This window comes from Conger conger, chromosome 4 (genome assembly GCF_963514075.1).
Source record: "Conger conger chromosome 4, fConCon1.1, whole genome shotgun sequence".
Taxonomy (NCBI): domain Eukaryota; kingdom Metazoa; phylum Chordata; class Actinopteri; order Anguilliformes; family Congridae; genus Conger; species Conger conger.
Window position 1 is genome coordinate 46,109,238 of NC_083763.1, and position 17,446 is coordinate 46,126,683.

The following is a 17,446-nucleotide window of genomic DNA, read 5'->3' on the forward strand; positions in this document are numbered from 1 at the left end:
ATAATAATAATAATAATAATAATAATAATAATAATAATAATAATAACGATTATTGGGCGTATTCATATCAGTATTATGATATTATTATTAGGCCTATTGCCGTGATTGTCAGCGCAATTATTAGCAGAACAATAGCTGTTCATACTAACATAGCCTATAAACGTGTATTTTGGAAAGCAAAGCAAATACCAATCAACTGTAATAGATGTGAACATAGGAACAGTGAAGTTAAATGTATTGTTGATTGCAGGCACATGTGAAAAAAGACCTTGGATTAAAGGAAGGAGTGATTCAGCACTTCGGTGTTGAACAGCTTCACAGAAAGTCATTGTTTTTCCGGGCGCTGCTGCTCTGCTGTGCAGCGTTGCTACTCAGACAATCGGGGATAGCTTCGGTGGAAGGAGTTGCCTCTATTCTCTGCCAGCCTTATAGCCTCATTTACTGGCAAGCCGAATTCGGTAGATTTTTTTTCCTCATGCATTTGTTTGAAACCGTCAAGCGTATCGAAATGAACCGTTTTATTTTGCCCACGGTTATGTACAGTCTTTTGGTTGTGGTACCTTCGCTGGGCCACCCTTTGGCTGTCGCCTCCCCGGTTCAGCCTTGTCTTGCTCCCCTGCAATGGGAAGGCAGATCGGTGGAGTATGATCACAATTCAGGGCGGAACACAAGGGCCATGGTGTCGTATGATGGACAGAACCAGCGAATTAGGGTCTTGGAGGAGAAGAAAGGACATGTACCATGTAAGAAGTACGTATAATTACAGCGTGTAGTTAGTGACATAGGCTGTGCTATTTTGGGCGTTGGAATTCAAAAAGAAAACAGGCATCAGGTTTTGCGGCGTATTTACCTGATACATTCAAATAAATGTAATATTACTAAAATGCTATTATGCTAATTATCTATAACGATGCTATAAAAGTCAATTAATTGCAGCGGGTGCATAGCCTATGTAGCTTTATTTTAATGTTTTCAAAGGGCTGTTGCTGCAAATACGATACTGTTGCATCATGGGAAGTGTTGTTTTTAGCCTGGGTGTGATCCGCTACGAGTTGCTTTAATGGGAGATCTTCGAGCTGCGTTGCATCTGTCTGTTTTCAGTTCAATTTACACGTATTTTTTCGTAAGTCTTTATTGTTTTTGCAATGGGCATGCACTAAATAGTCAGTGCATCGATTGTGCAAGAGGATGACCTTAGGCCGATGATGATCTTTTTGTTATTATTGCAGAAATATTGAATGTCATTACGACAGTCATTGAAGTTCATGCTATGAAGTGTGTTGTGTGCATGATACTGGCAACTTGTTTCGAATCACAAAGTATCAAGATACTATTGGCCAAGGTATTTGTTGCGCAACATTTTCCCAATGTATTGCCCCAATCACGTCCTACTTTGCTGGGTTGGGGTACAAGCATACTGAACAAAGCCAGTCCTGCAGCCATTGTGGCATAACCTTGTAACAGCATAAAAATATAAAATGTAATTATGCACAAATGAAAAATGAAAATATAGCACTGAAATAAAGTAGCATTTTTGCAAATTCTTTATGGTAATGGTATTATTTAAAACCCAAATTTTTTTTTTTTTTTTTAAACAGTTAAACACAGAATGTAATGGAGGTACAAATCTTCCAGTTTATTTTATGCAGTAATTCCAGGCCACTATATTCAGCTTCTGTAATATAAGTCTAAGCATTATAAAACTGAATAACATATAGGCCTATTCTAGATGTTGAATGGCTCAGTAATGCCTTCAGTCTCAGAGAGCTTATTTCATATCTATTTTGATGAAGTATGCATGGGGTTAAGCAGAAGTCATAAAGCCACAATCAAGGGGTAAGTATTCTACTGTCTGCATACCTGTGTGTCAGGGCTTGCTCTGCTCTGATTAACAGTGCCATATGGTCAAATTCAAATATAACTTTCTCGGCTACAGCTTTGAAAAACTACTGTGCCAGAATCAACTAGTCATTTACTTTCTTCTGATTTAACTGCTGAGTAAATCCAGATTTTCTCGTTTAATTTTGAAATTGCACGGAAGCCTTTCCCCTTAAATGGACAGCTTACTGTCTGGAAATATTTGATGTTATTTCAGTTTTAGCATATGCTTTCTTTGGTCCAGACAGTTTTTGTGTGATGAAGCATATTTCAGATGCTTACAGAGGTTTCTCATAACCTGCTGGCTTCACAATGGCTGGTGTAGGGGCACCAAGGTGTTTATGGTTTAAAGTAATAAAACTTCAAAAAGCAAATTGTACAGTGAGATTACGCTTCTGGAGGTTGTACGTACGTATATTACCTGATTTAAAAATATGCATATTGCATTTGATCTCATCTTCATTTAGAATCATTTCTAATGATGAATGGAAAGAAGTGCCATGGCTTCCCTATCGACAGTACTGCACTAGGAGAGAATAATCTCAAAGCAACTACAAATCAACAGGGCTGAAAACTGTTCCTGCTTGTACAATTCCAACTTTCACCAAATACCATTACACAACCCAGATCTATTGAAAATGAAGCTAGTAGTCCACAAACCGGATGTCAGCGTGCCAGTTTACCTTCCCTCTTCAGCCTCTCAGCCTCTATCTTCTGTAAATTCATGGTCAAATAAACATGGGTGGAAAGTACTTCGGTCATTGTACCTTGTTACTATACTTAAGTACTATTTTGCGGGATTTGTACTTGAGTGTTTTAAAGTTTGTATACTTATACTTTCACTCAATTACATTTCAGATTTGAAATTTTAAATTTACACCTTCAAAGTACTCGTTACAAATGTCATAGGTCCAACTACAAACTTTGTTTTTCTCTGGCCAAACTATCAGTCCCTGTTTTTTATTTAAAACAGTCAATCAAACCAATATCAATTGTTAATGAATCTGCCACACCCAGTCTTGCTCATTGTCTGACACCCTATTAGACAGCAGCTGAAGTGCAGTATATTTAATTACATCACTGCTGCAGGTGAGGAAGTGCCACAGCTAGCTAGCCATTAATGATAGCTATTGGCATCTTGCTTAACGAATATGATTTATTGTGCATTAGTGTGTTTAAATGCCAGAATTGAGAGTTTGATGTATTCCAGACCTGAGAGATAAAACTTTGAATATTTTAGCAAGTTACCTGCGGCATTACATTCCAACAATTTTCGGGAATTGTTGTGCATGGTAAAGAGTAAAAACTCATAAACGAATGTTTAACTGATATCATGTAAAATAACAATAAACTCATTTTTAAAAAGTCCCCTATGTCCCTTAATTTCAGCATTGTATATGTCTGGTAATTCAAGAGTGTAATTGTTACTTTTTAATCCTTTAATACTTGCATTTAAAAGAGAATTTACTTAAATTTATTTTTATACTAGATACTCACTCAAAACTTGAGTGAGATTTTTACACACTACCCATACTTTAACTTAAGTATAATTTCTGGGTACTTTTTCCACCCCTGCAAATAAATAACATTTGGCAATGTAGCTGTAAACCCTTATCTTTTTAATAGTCGGAGCTAACCCATAGCTACCCTATTGACCATACCAGCTAAATCTAAACCACGCCTCTCTGGTCCTTGGGAGTGAGGAGCTTGCACCACTTATAAGCCCAGAAGGAAAGAAATACCACCACAAAATAAAATAAAAGAAATTGTGAATAAACTATACAATTAATGTGTTCATCTGAATTGCCTTTGGAAACAAGGCAGCTGTAAAAGACACTTGGAGTTCCTTGAAGTGTGTTTTATTGCTTTAAACCACAAACCCCTTGGTGCCCATATTCTAGTCATTGTAAAGATGTCAGCTCATTGGAAACTTCTGGTATTAGCTTAAATGTCCTAAATTCCACACAAAAGCTGTCTGGGCCAATTGGAAACATACACTATAACTAAAGTAATGGCAAAAGCTCAAGGAAGTGTGCTATCCATTTAAGATAAACAAAGAAACATATATTTCCAATTTATTTACAAACTCTCTTGGCATGTTTCTGGTCTCAAATATTACACACATGCCTTCATAAATAAGTTTTGTGTGCATATAGATACATAGTTATAGCCAGGTTAGATTAAGTTTTTTCTTTTTGTGCAGGATTCTTCAGTTTATATGTGTTTGCTGACCAATTACCATTCCTCCATCAAGACCAAAGGGTTTTTAAAGTTCATAATTGATACCTTTACTCTTTTGGAAAACACCTCCTGTTTTAAAGAACCTTAGATTAGTTTAGCTTGCGACATGCGGCTTCCTTCTCAGTATAAGATGATATATGTGCTGACTGACCACTGGTTCTGAGGTGGACTTCTCGGGTTTCATCCGTTAATCCTATCTGTTGTTATTCCACACGGCTTCATGTTAAATGTGTGGTCAAATTTAGCATAGCCCTAATATTCCTTTGACTTGATATGGGAGTTAAAGTAGGAGTGATTGGAAGGTCATTGTTTCTAACATTCTTCACTGGCTTGACCTGTAAACCCATAACTGATTGTAATTATGGGAGGAATAGCTGTTGGCCCAAAAAATCCATGGAGGTAGAATCCATTGTTTTGCTTGTCTTGGACTGTGTTTATAATGTAAATTCTTGGGGCTGAGAGGACAAACTATATTATCCTAAACCCAAATCTAAAACCCATTCTAAAAATGATCAGACAAAATCCCCTTTGACAGAATATTTTTTGCAGCACATATCAAGTAAAATAATAAGTTCACCAAGGGGGAAAAAAGTTGCACAGGCATTCCTAAAAGCTCCTTAAATCACCTCTGCGCTGACGTCTGGCACCGTGGACGGATGAGAAATGTGGGGCCGGCAGGCCTGCGTTGGGTGCTGGTATCTGTCTGTCAGAGATGTGGAGGCGCAGGGCAGAGCAGGAACCCAACAGGTGTGTGATGGTGGAAATATCCCCAGCCATGTCTCCCTTAATCACCAACCAGTGGCTTTCAGCGGGAGACAATCCTTCTGTGAGACACGCGTGAAGGCAGTATTAATAGGTGTGCTTGAAAAAAGGCCCCACTAAGTACATCAAGGCCACTCTCAGTTTGTTTTTAGGTCTTGAACCAAAGGCAGTAATAGGTAAGGGGCAGGGGGTGGTGTCAGGAATTTTAACCCCTGCCAGTGTTTAGGCTACCGTTTCCTAAACAACGCTCAACTTTATCTGAACTTCTGCAATGACCAAATATGCCCTTCGGTCAAAAATCCTTTTACTCCATTTTAGTAGCTCGCTGAAAAATAAACATCCAAACATGGACAGTGCAATTATTTAATTGTATTTTATCTCTAGCTACTCAAATTAAACATGGCTGCTAATTGAATACAAGGCTGTTTTTGCTTTTATAACATAAAACCTCGTCAGCACGACATTGAAAATGGCTGATGGCAGACAAATCATTTTGCATAGAACTTTTGTTTATAGAAGAGCAATAAAGGTGAGCTCCATACTCCCACAGTTCTTAATAATTTTGTTTGGGGAAAATGTATGCATGATTTCCATTCTTAAAACATTAAAACGCATGAAAAATTGCACCTGAGAAATACATGGTAGTAATTTATATCTCATAGAGCCCACTTAAAGGTTGCAGAGGGTTGTCTGGAAGGGAAATATACTGTCAAGAAGCATTTGAAAGTGCATTGTTCCTCATTCTGCATGCTCAGGTGTGTAAATTGCACTATGGCAGTATGTGGCTGTGTTTTCTGCTTAATTCTCACAAAGTAGTATAGTTTTGCTAACATACCGCTTTTAGTGCAAGGGACGTACAATGACATATAATAAACAATGTCTACCTGTGTGCTGGAGAACCTCAGTATGTCCTATTGTTAGGATGGAAACTGAAAAAGCCCAATCAGCACAGGGCCATCTAAAAATGTTTTTCCCATGCAATGGAAAAAAGTGACTGAGCTATATTTTTATATCCAGTATTATTTACAGGTCCTGTCCTTCGTAATGCTTCTTACAGGAGCCTGTCCTTGAAAGATGGTCTAGCCACGTAGTCCTAAGCTAATGTTTCATATATTTGTTTTCCTGTAATTAACTTCTCCCTGCCAGCAGGGCTCTTTGGCACTTTTGGGGATTCCTTGTTTGACAGGAAAACCCATCCTCCATTGTAAAGGAAAAAAAGAGTTTAAGATTTTTTTTCTGTGGGATTTCCCTTTCTCTCTCGCTCCATTGCCTTCAGTTCTCCACTTAGGTCATAAAAACTGACTATTTCCTTTGTAAAATAAAACGGGGCTGTTTTCCAAGTATTTTCTGTGCTTTCTTTTAAAGTAAGTCGCCTTATGCACCTGATTCCCCTCTGATGCCCTTTTTTAATGTTTTAATATTTTTTCTCCACATTTAACTGGAAAAGGCCTCTGCATACTTTGGGTATCTGAATACCATGAAAGGATTGAAGTCAACAATAAAAAAAATTTAAAAAATGTAATTGTCAATGATGGGACATATCTTGATAGTTCTTCTGTTGCCAGGGAATCTTAGACATACAGTGCAGTCCATAAGTATTTGGACAGTGGTACAATTTCTGTTCTTTTGGCTCTGTACTCCAACACAATGAATTTCAAATGAAACAATTAAAGGATAAGCACCCGATATTTTATAAAACCTACACCCACCGAATGGAAGAAGTTTTCGCCTGCCTCCTAATTATATGACAAAATATAAGGTAGAAGTATAATGCTGCTTTTAGCTTTGTAGCATTGTGTGATTAGCATTGTTCACTGCACCGTTGTGATCGCTGACGGTGACATAACAATGGTTAGAAGAGGCATTGTATTCGGGTGCAACAACTCATGCTACAGCAAGGGATTTTTTAAAAATCTGAATACTTTGCGAGCTTATTCAGCTAACCCAGTAACTCTGCTGTGTGATATACTGTAACGTTACCCCTGATGCAAAGCTAACTAGACAGTTAGTTAGCTAGCAAGACAATTTCTTAAAAACTTTCACTGTAGCTAGCCTCCAGCTAATCATAGCCTATCATCATCATAATCGTAGTGAAACTGTCTTCATTCAATTGAGTGCAATGCTATATAAAGCACTTGAGTCAACTGGTGGCTTATGTGTGGGGGAATATTTCTTAATGTTATGTTAAATGCAAGCGCTGGAGTTGTGCGAAAATGGGAATTGGTCTTTTTTTGAAAAACCTCTATTGGTCTAATATCTGTGGGGCGAGACATTATGTGGTGCTTACCCTTTAATGTGAGATTAGCATGCAGGCAGTCACCTTTGATTTGAGTACTTACATCCATATCGGGTGATCCATGTAGCAATTGCTTCCCTTTTATACATTGTCCCCCCATTTCTATTTCATTTGATTTAATTAATTTGATAGTTGGTTTCTCTGCTGTTTCCGATTAGTATATTAAGTTGCTTCCTTGGTGTAGGTATTAGAAAGCTTTCAGTATCTAGTCTTGATTCTAGGCTTTTGATTTCCTTTGGAGGCTGTTATTGGCAGTTGTCAACATGTAGACCAGAGTTGTACCAATGAAAGTCAAGGAAGCCATTATGAGGCTGAGAAATCAGAAGAAAACCGAGACAAAAAATAGGCTTCGAAAAAACTGTTTGGAACATCATTAAGAAGAAAGAAGAAAGAGAGTTTGGGATCATAGTCTTGATGTGGGATGAAGCACCATCCAAGGATTTTAGTTGAACTTGAGCAGATAAGGTTCTTCTGTATTCTTACAAATTCATACTGCTGCTATCAACAGTTACATTATCAATGAAGGCAAATGAATCATTACCTGTGGCAGCCATACAAGCCCAAACTATAACACCCCCACCACATTTCACAGATGAGGGGTGGGGTTCTTTGGTTCTTGGGCAGTTCCTCCACACTTTGCTCTTGCCATCACTCTGATACCAGTCAATCTTAGCTTCATCAGTCCAAAATACCTTTCTTTGCAGACCTCTGCAGGTTATTTTAGGTATTACTTAGCAAACTGTAAGCTGGAAATCCTACTTTTGCAGCTAACTAGTGGTGTGAGTCTTGCAGTGGAGCCTCTGGAGAGGTATTTGTAAAGTCTTCTGCAGGGAGTAGTCACTGATACATCCATGCTGAAGAGTGTTTCTGATATGTTAGACTGGTGTTTACGGTTTATTTTATTCATTATGGCGAGAATTCATCAGTCATCATCTGTCGAACTCACCCTTGGCCTACCAGCCCCTTTGCAAATACCAAGCTCACCAGTGGTCTCTTTCTTTTTAATGATGTTCCATACACTTAACCTATACATACAGTGCATCCGGAAAGTATTCACAGCGCTTCACTTTTTCCAAATTTTGTTATGTTACAGCCTTATTTTCCTCCAAATTCTACACACAATACCCCATAATGACAAAGTGAAAAAGGTGTTTTTGAGATTTTTGCACATTTATTAGAAATAAAAAACTAAGAAATCACATGTACATAAGTATTCACAGCCTTTGCCATGAAGCTTTGCTTCTACAGCTTAATTGGAGTCCACCTGTGGTAAATTCAGTTGATTGGACATGATTTGGAAAGGCACACACCTGTCTATATAAGGTCCCAAAGTTGACATGGCATATCGGAGCACAAACCAAGCATGAAGTCAAAGGAATTGTCTGTAGACCTCCAAGACAGGATTGTCTCGAGGCACAAATCTGGGGAAGGGTACAGAAAAATGTCTGCTGCTTTGAAGGTCCCAATGAGCACAGTGGCCTCCATCATCCGTGAATGGAAGAAGTTCAGAACCACCAGGACTCTTCCTAGAGCTGGCCACCCGTCTAAACTGAGCAATCGGGGTTAGAAGGGCCTTAGTCAGGGAGGTGACCAAGAACCCGATGGTCACTCTGTCAGATTTCCAGCGTTCCTCTGTGGAGAGAGGAAAACCTTCCAGAAGGACAACCATCTCTGCAGCAATCCACCAATCAGGCCTGTATGGTAGAGTGGCCGGACGGAAGCCACTCCTTAGTAAAAGGCACATGGCACCCGCCTGGAGTTTGCCAAAAGGCACCTGAAGGACTCTCAGACCATGAGAAACAAAATTCTCTGGTCTGATGAGACAAAGATTGAACTCTTTGGCGTGAATGCCAGGCGTCATGTTTGGAGAAAACCAGGCACCACTCATCACCTGGCCAATACCATCCCTACAGTGAAGCATGGTGGTGGCAGCATCATGCTGTGGGGATGTTTTTCAGCGGCAGGAACTGGGAGACTAGTCAGGATTGAGGGAAAGATGAATGCAGCAATGTACAGAGACATCCTGGATGAAAACCTGCTCCAGAGCGCTCTTGACCTCAGACTGGGGCGACAGTTCATCTTTCAGCAGGACAACGACCCTAAGCACACAGCCAAGATATCAAAGGAGTGGCTTCAGGACAACTCTGTGAATGTCCTTGAGTGGCCCAGCCAGAGCCCAGACTTGAATCCGATTGAACATCTCTGGAGAGATCTGAAAATGGCTGTGCACTGACGCTCCCCATCCAACCTGTTGGAGCTTGAGAGGTGCTGCAAAGAGGAATGGGCGAAGCTGCCCAAAGATAGGTGTGCCAAGCTTGTGGCATCATATTCAAAAAGACTTGAGGCTGTAATTGCTGCCAAAGGTGCATCAACAAAGTATTGAGCAAAGGCTGTGAATACTTATGTACATGTGATTTCTTAGTTTTTTATTTTTAATAAATTTGTAAAAATCTCGAAAAAACTTATTTCATGTTGTCATTATGGGGTGTTGTGTGTAGAATTTTGAGGAAAAAAATGAATTTATTCCATTTTGGAATAAGGCTGTAACATAAATGTGGGAAAAGTGAAGCGCTGTGAATACTTTCCGGATGCACTATATAAACCTATTGTTTGGCCTATGTCCCTGATTGTGACAAATACTTACGGACTGCACTGTATATATTGAATACCTTCTACTGGCAATTATAACATTTGTTCTCAAACAGTCAAACTAGCTGTTATCCTGGACTGTATTGAGAACATCTGTATTTCCTCAAAGTTATTGAAGAAAGATATTTAATTTGCAACTTGAACCAAAACAAAACACATGTTTCTGATACATCTGTAATGTACAGCAAATGTTATTGCACTTTGATGTAAATAATGTGAAGAAAAAAAGTGGTTCTGACTGGTTTGTAATCAAACCATCTGCTTCAAATGAACTTCTCTGTACTAATGCACAGGGCAAGTATTCCAGACCTCCCATAGCATATTTGGAACAATGGAACAGTCAGCTTGTTCTCAAACACATGCATGACGCCTTATTTCACAACAAACTGTGCTTAAGTTTAATAATGTCCACTTACTGATTTAGAAGGATGTTGTTTATTGTGAACATATCATTCACAGTAGTGCTGAAATACTTTTGTGAACCAGTAAAATTAACAGGCCGAGATACTGTGGTGCATAGAAATACCATTATTCAATTCATTAAACAAATGTATTTTTTTTTCAGGTTCTTTGAATACATCTATCTTTACAAGGCTGCTACGCTGTTCCAGATTGAGCAGGCTACCAAGTTGTGCGCTAAGATTCCTCTGACTCAAGCCTGGGACCCCTACGATATTCCAGACAACTCCACTTACGAGGACCAATACTTCATCGGCGGTCCGGGTGACATGATTGAGGTTCAAGAATGGTCAGACAGGAAACCAGCCCGCAAATGTAAGTGACTTCTTGCCATGATGGCAACTCCCGAGGGAGTTTGACTTTCAGATTGGATATTAAAATCAATTGGTTGTTTCCCCAGAGACAGCCCTCATAAGGATTTGATTTGCATCATACATCTATAGATTTCTACAAATTATAGACATTTTATTCAGTAATATGGATCTGTTTAAAACAAGTACATTACATTACATTACATTATTGGCATTTGGCAGACGCTCTTATCCAGAGCGACGTACAACAAAGTAAATGATGACTTCATTTTATTTGATTGATTTTACTAAACTGTGTTTCGTTACTTACAGTTAAATGTAGAAGCTGTGTCAAGCTTTGCTGTTAGGCAAAATTCATAATGTCTGCATTTATTTTATTTTAATCATATTACAGACATTGGGACATTATGACCGTCAGCTGTTTAAAGTCTAACAGGAGTATGACTACCAAGAAAGCTATTGTGAAGATAAAAGAACATTAAAAAATCAATTAGAGCTATTGCAGATTTTTTGTCAATCACAAAGTCAAAGAAACTAGAGGACTTAGGAATCACCAGTGGTCAGGCTGTCCACGAAAGACATCAAAAAGAGATGAGTAATTGCTAATGATCATCATACATTGGGGTGAAAGTATTAGTGGCTACTTTTCCAGATGTACACCTCTCCATCACCAAAAACTGAAATCATTTATTTTTAAAAAAGATCCAACGATGAGCCTGATGGGTTTTGGAAACAAGCCTTAATAGACAGAAGAGATAAAGATAAACCTTCACCAGAGGAATGGAAAGGTGAAAGTGTGGAGAAAGAGAGGGATTATTCTGGACTCTCTGCATAAGATTTCATGTCAAGCATGGTGCAGGCAGTGTGATGATTTGGGACTGTATGGCTGTATCTGGAACAGGTTCAGTAGTCTTTCTTGATGATGTCACCAGCAACAAAATGACAGCTGAAGTATACATTGTTCACCAACATTCAGAGAAATGCCACAAAATATTAAACTCACATCATTAAACTCATTATGCAGCAAGACAATGACCAAAAACATACAGCAAACGTAAATATAAAATCCAAAAAGCATTAAAATAAAGTTTGTGTAAAATATGTTGCTCAATATTACGGTGTCAGACAACGTTGTTGGTTGTCTTTGATTCTTCCAAAACCCCAGCAAACATGCAACTGAAAGAGGCAGTAGCAAAACCTGGGCAGAGCCTCTCAAAAGATCACATCACTACCCAAGTGATGTCTATGAGTTGCAAACTCAGTCATCAAATGCAAGTGGTAAGCAATGAAATATTCACTTGCCAAAATTACTTTGTCCCAATACTTGACTGAAACAGGGGAACTTGACTAATTAAATTGCATTGTTGTAATATTGTCCAAAAACAAATAAATGCATTGTGAATTGATTTGAAATACAAATATGATTAGTAGAGAGGAAAAACAGCCAATTTGACATTAAATTGAAATATCCTGGATGTTCAACACAACTTCAACTTGATCAGATTCCTTCAAGAAATCATTGATCTATACTTCTTAAATCATTCCCTAAAGAACTCTTGTTCCAAAGGTCTTTCCAAAAGCATTTGTAAGTACAGCCCTGTTACATGTGCTGTTGGAGGTCACAAGAGTGGTTTGGAATGCCACCCATGGTTCAGATTACATTGTCAAGACCTGATATGGAACAATAATTAGAAACAACCTCAGGAATATGGTGGGCTCTCTGCATGGAACCATCAAAGGAATTTAGTTTTTGGGAGTACAGCTTGGATTTATTTTTTTTGTGGTTTCTTCCCACAATTATTCCAGTGTTTAAAAATTCTAATGAATTTGCTCTAAGACTTTGTTCGTGTTTAACGGAGCCCATCTCTTGATATATGATTCAGTGTAGTGTAGCAATCCTTCTGTATTGCATTTACAGAGGAGTCTGTGAGAAATTCTAGACTCTGTTCTGAGGATGGTGAAACACACTGTAGTTCATTTTCGGTTGGATTCCTTTTTGTGATTTGGAAGTACTCTTCAGACAAAGCTGACTGTGATACGTGAAAGTGTAGAGTCTATCTGTTTCACACTGGATATAGATGTCTCAACCAGTGTTTCTCAACCCTGGCCCTGCTTTCAATTACAATTACAATCCAAGCCATGAATTGTAATGACCTGATAATTGTTATTAATTACCCTATTTCACAGTTTACTGAAGGGGCCATTCACCTTCTTAAAACCGCAATATCCCATAAATAGCTATGTATGCCCTAAAAATAGGTATTCCCATTTTTAATTCATTCAGTGGTGAAATTGGACTGTGGGAACCTAAAACCATTTGTGTAAAATGAATTAAGTTTACTGGCAGCAAATGGTCACAAGCCAAACCATGCATTGTTTCAAAATAAGCTTAAGCACACAATTATGGTAGAACGATTTTTGTTAGAATACATTTTCAACAACCTTAGTTTGTCAAAAGATTGGCTTTAACAAATAACAGCATACACATTGGATCCCCAGGACCAAGGTTGAGAAACTGTGCTCTAAATGATACAGAAAGGTAAAAGGCTGTCAGAGAAAGAGGGCTCTTGACATCTTTTGCCACGCAAGTCAGGTTCCTGGGAAGTACATGCGAAGAGTTTTCTCACAGCTGTTTTTAGCTTTTACTCCAGCTGAGGAAAAGAAATGGCAGGCCCTGCGCGGATGCCCGGCGGAGGCCGAACCGTCCAAAGTATTTTGATTTCGTCTTACGGATGATAAAGCGCACCCTCTGCTATCATGGTGAGACCTGGATTCCTGCTCCACTGGCACGGCAGACTGCGCTCTTTCAATGTCCTGCCCTGGGGACCCCATATTGACAAGCGTTTGAGGAAGTTTTTTTCCCCCCAGTTGATCTACTGAAGTAGGCGTCAGGGGGTTCCCTTAGGATACCCTTCCAAGTGTACAAGTAAATTAACAGGCATTGTTTTCCTTAGCAACGGGTGCATCACACTATAGTATCCAAGGGAAGCTTCCTCCCTCAGGACACTGGGGCCATTATCATGGGAGAGATTTTCTGGCCGCCTTCAGCCGTTTAATCTTTTGTAAACCGATTAGCATTTGTTTGTAGAAAGTGTGGGCATAGCGACATACCTTTTAGTGAATAACACCGTTAACTGAACCAATCTGGGTCATTGGCATTAAACACCGCTCTAAGCAAATGGCTTTCTGTGTAAATGAATTTGTAGCTCAGGTTCAAGTCCATTAAAAATGAACTTTCTGAGATGAGGCAATCTGCAGTGACTTAATTTCCTCTAATTCCATGTTAAGGCCTAGAGGCCAAAATAAATCATTGTTCACTTTGATGATAGCATGGAAATGCTTCAAGCTATGCACTTCAAATATTCAAAAGAAAATATGATTCACATTTATGGGTATTAATATTAAAGACAACAAAGAAAGGTTAGAAAAGCTTAGGAAAAGGAGGGATACTGAGAAGAATTGAAGATGATTCTCAATTTAGTCTTAGTTGCATGCTCCAACTGGATGACTTTTTATTACAAGCATAATATAATTATATGATTGTTGGATGTAGATCAATTATACCAATGGTGTGAACTTATATTATTAAAACTATAGTTACTATAGTAACTATAGCCATAGTTACATTTAACAAACAGTTGAAATACTGAATGGAAAGGCTACAGGAAAAATGGCCTCACAGGAAATAACTCCACCTCTACATTCCATAAGCTGCATATTGATTAGGCAGTAACATTAAATTACCTCTATTGAAAGTTTGATCTCCTTCCAGGACCCCAGTTAGTTTTAAGGGTGGGGAGTCATGGCTCATATTTGTTGAACAAAACAGGCATTTCATCAACCCAACAAGTTTTGTATTCATAATATTGCCCTTTGGACCATGTGACGCCCCTCCTGACAGCAGATGTTCCGTTTCCTTCACAGTCGAAGCCTGGGTTGGTGTTTACACGGTCAAGGACTGTTACCCAGTGCAGGAGACCTACACCAGGAACTACAGCGTGACCACCTCCACCCGCTTCTTTGATCTGCAGCTTGGCATCAGTGACCCGGTTGTGTTCACTCCACCCAGCACCTGCCAGTCCGCCAGTCCAGTGAGGATGAGCCAGGGCTGCTGATTCCCTGGCACAGCCTCTGGTACCTGCATCATCTCTCACACCCACAAACACCTAAATGCATAAATAAAAACAGCTAGGTGCTGAAGGAAGGCCCACTTAATTACTATTGGGAGTACTATACTAGCACATAGGATACTAATAAACCCAATGTATTAGATTTACAAGTTAGTAGGAAAAAGTGAAATGGTTTAAAAATATGCCGGGGCTGAGTTCTCGATCTCGAACTCGATGAGTTCTTGAACCCGGTTATAGAATATTATAGGAATTATTTACAAGCTTGAGTCAAAACTGGAGATGCTGTGCATTCGCACAATTTGTATATTATTGGAAAATTAACACAAAAAAATATTTTTTCCCTGATGAAGAATTGCATTTTATTATTATTATTTTTTTCCCTGATATATTTGTTGATCAGCCAGGTAAGCGATCCAATGTATGGGAGTTTCTTCCATCTATCTTCTAAAATGTAACTACTGTAACTACATTTTGAATTAGTTTGTCTTTCACTATCTGTGTTTGAGTCCTTGTTTCAATAATTTCAGGAATTGCTTGTTTTCAGGACTTTACCTAGACCCACAGCCAAAAACCGAGATATAGTGACACTGACAAAAAAAATCCTTTAAAAAACAACTTCTGTGACCTTAATTTACCACATGGCCTATGGCCTATATGTGTGATTGTATTGTTCTGAGGTGATTTTAGTCTAGGCTTATTATAGAACTTTTAAGTTAACAACATGTTCACAAACAGCTGAAATCACTAAATGTTGCACTGTTTTTATACATTAATTTAATACTCCCATTTTAATTTAAAACTAAATGGAGATGTCTTCATTTATTTTAAGCTTATTAGGTAGGATTTGTTTTGTTGTAGTTTCCATTGCAACTGTCATTGATATAAATATTTACCTTAATTTGTAATATGTAATAATATTTCATAGTTTTTGTATTTTGCACAGAACATGGTGAAGATGGGTATTGAGAGGATGTCAATATTGTAGCACACAATATGATGTGATAAATTCAATTAAATAAAATACAGTATTTGCCAGGTTACATGCATTTGTCTGGTTTTTATCATCCTAAAGAAATATATACTTGGATATGTGGGTAGCCCCATTGAATCTTCACCACACCACTGCAGACTGTAGCCACAACTCCCATTAGCTAGCAGGGCAGCACTGCCCAAGGATGGCTTTAGGGTATTCCTTGTCTCATGTCTTGCAAATGGAATGGGGAATTCTTTCTCTCCAATAATTATTTGGAGACTCATCCATTAAAAACAAAACAGAGTACTTTGTGTTGTGTATTCCAGTCAACACCACAATCAAAGTCCATGCACTGGAAAAATAACCAAGAGGAATAACTAACCCTAGAAATGATGTTTTCTGACTACTATTACTGTCCCTTGGTGAATGCAAGTTATTTAATTATTCTCTTTCTGCTAGAGTTCAAATATAGTAAACTATGCAACAAATATGTGCCAGTATTAGAATCTTTATCAACTGACCCCTCAATGTTATAAAATTGGCTTCAACGTCACAATGAAAAGAAAAGAAAACCCTCAAAATTCTTCAAAATTCAAAAAGCCAGAAAAGACAACCAGGTTTTCTGTCAATAACTAAATGTCAGTCGATAACATTTACTGACAATAACATACCATCAATATTTTTTCTACAGAACAATTATTGGCAGAAAATGCTTGATTTGACAATCTAAACAACGTGATGATCCTGTAAAATCCAATGAAAAGTTTCTCTTACCTTTTTAGTGTACAAAGAAAGAAAGAAAAACTATCCTCTAAAGTGTTTGTTGTGCCATTGAGTTGGCACGGTCGGTTCATGAATTTGGATGTGACAGTTTATTTTTATTTAGCTGCTAGTGACCACCACCTTCCCTCACCACCATGCCTTCGGTTGGACACGGCATACAACTGGACTGTTTTGTATTATACATGATTATGTATTAAGATGAGACTTTACTTTCAGACCAGATATCAGGTTTGTGATGTACGTTGGGGAAAATGTAAGCTTCAATTTCAGTTTGAATCTTGGCATCAAACTGTCCTCTTTTGTGGTAAACTGGATTTGGCATGACAAATGCAATTTCCAACAATACGAGGTTGACAACATGTTCTGAATTATGTTGGTTCTTGCATGCCACTTGGGTGATCTTGGTCTGCTTGAGACTGCAGTTAAAGTACTTTTTTCAGTTTTTCCACTATCTGTCACTTTTATCCTAACTTTGTCTATGTTGGCACTGACCATTTATTTTATACAGGAAGGACATCCTAAATCAATAATAGTTTCGCTGCACATTTTAAATCAGACTGACAGCTTCCATGCACTGCTTGAAATTCCACTGAACACATGCATTATAAATAAAGCAGCAAACATAAAATGCATTAAAATGTACATTACATTTTTATTCATATTCAATGTGCTATGAATGAATATACAGTGGCATCCAGAAGTATTTGCATGGTTTATAAAGATGAACAAAAAGGCTGCATAAAATAAATAATGATAGACAATAATGGATAATAAAACACAGATAATGAGCTATAGTGAATGCTTCGTGTAAAAAAAATAGCAGTACAACATCAGTAACCTGATGAACCACTGTTATTAGTAGTAGTGATATTTCTGCATGGCAAATCATTTACTTGTAGATGTAGTAGTGTAATAGAAAAACAACAGACCCAACTCTCATGACATGCATGCTGCTTGTTCTGAG

At 38.2% G+C, this 17,446-nt stretch overlaps 1 protein-coding gene across 1 annotated transcript; it reads left to right on the forward strand.

Moving 5' to 3' along the window:
* The first annotated feature begins 284 nt into the window (after positions 1-284).
* epdr1 (ependymin related 1) lies at positions 285-15,766 on the forward strand. The gene is made up of 3 exons (XM_061239915.1): positions 285-750; positions 10,392-10,600; positions 14,521-15,766. Exons 1-3 carry the CDS (start codon positions 476-478, stop codon positions 14,709-14,711), a joined length of 675 nt encoding a protein of 224 aa, XP_061095899.1. The 5' UTR covers positions 285-475; the 3' UTR covers positions 14,712-15,766.
* Positions 15,767-17,446: the final 1,680 nt, after the last annotated feature.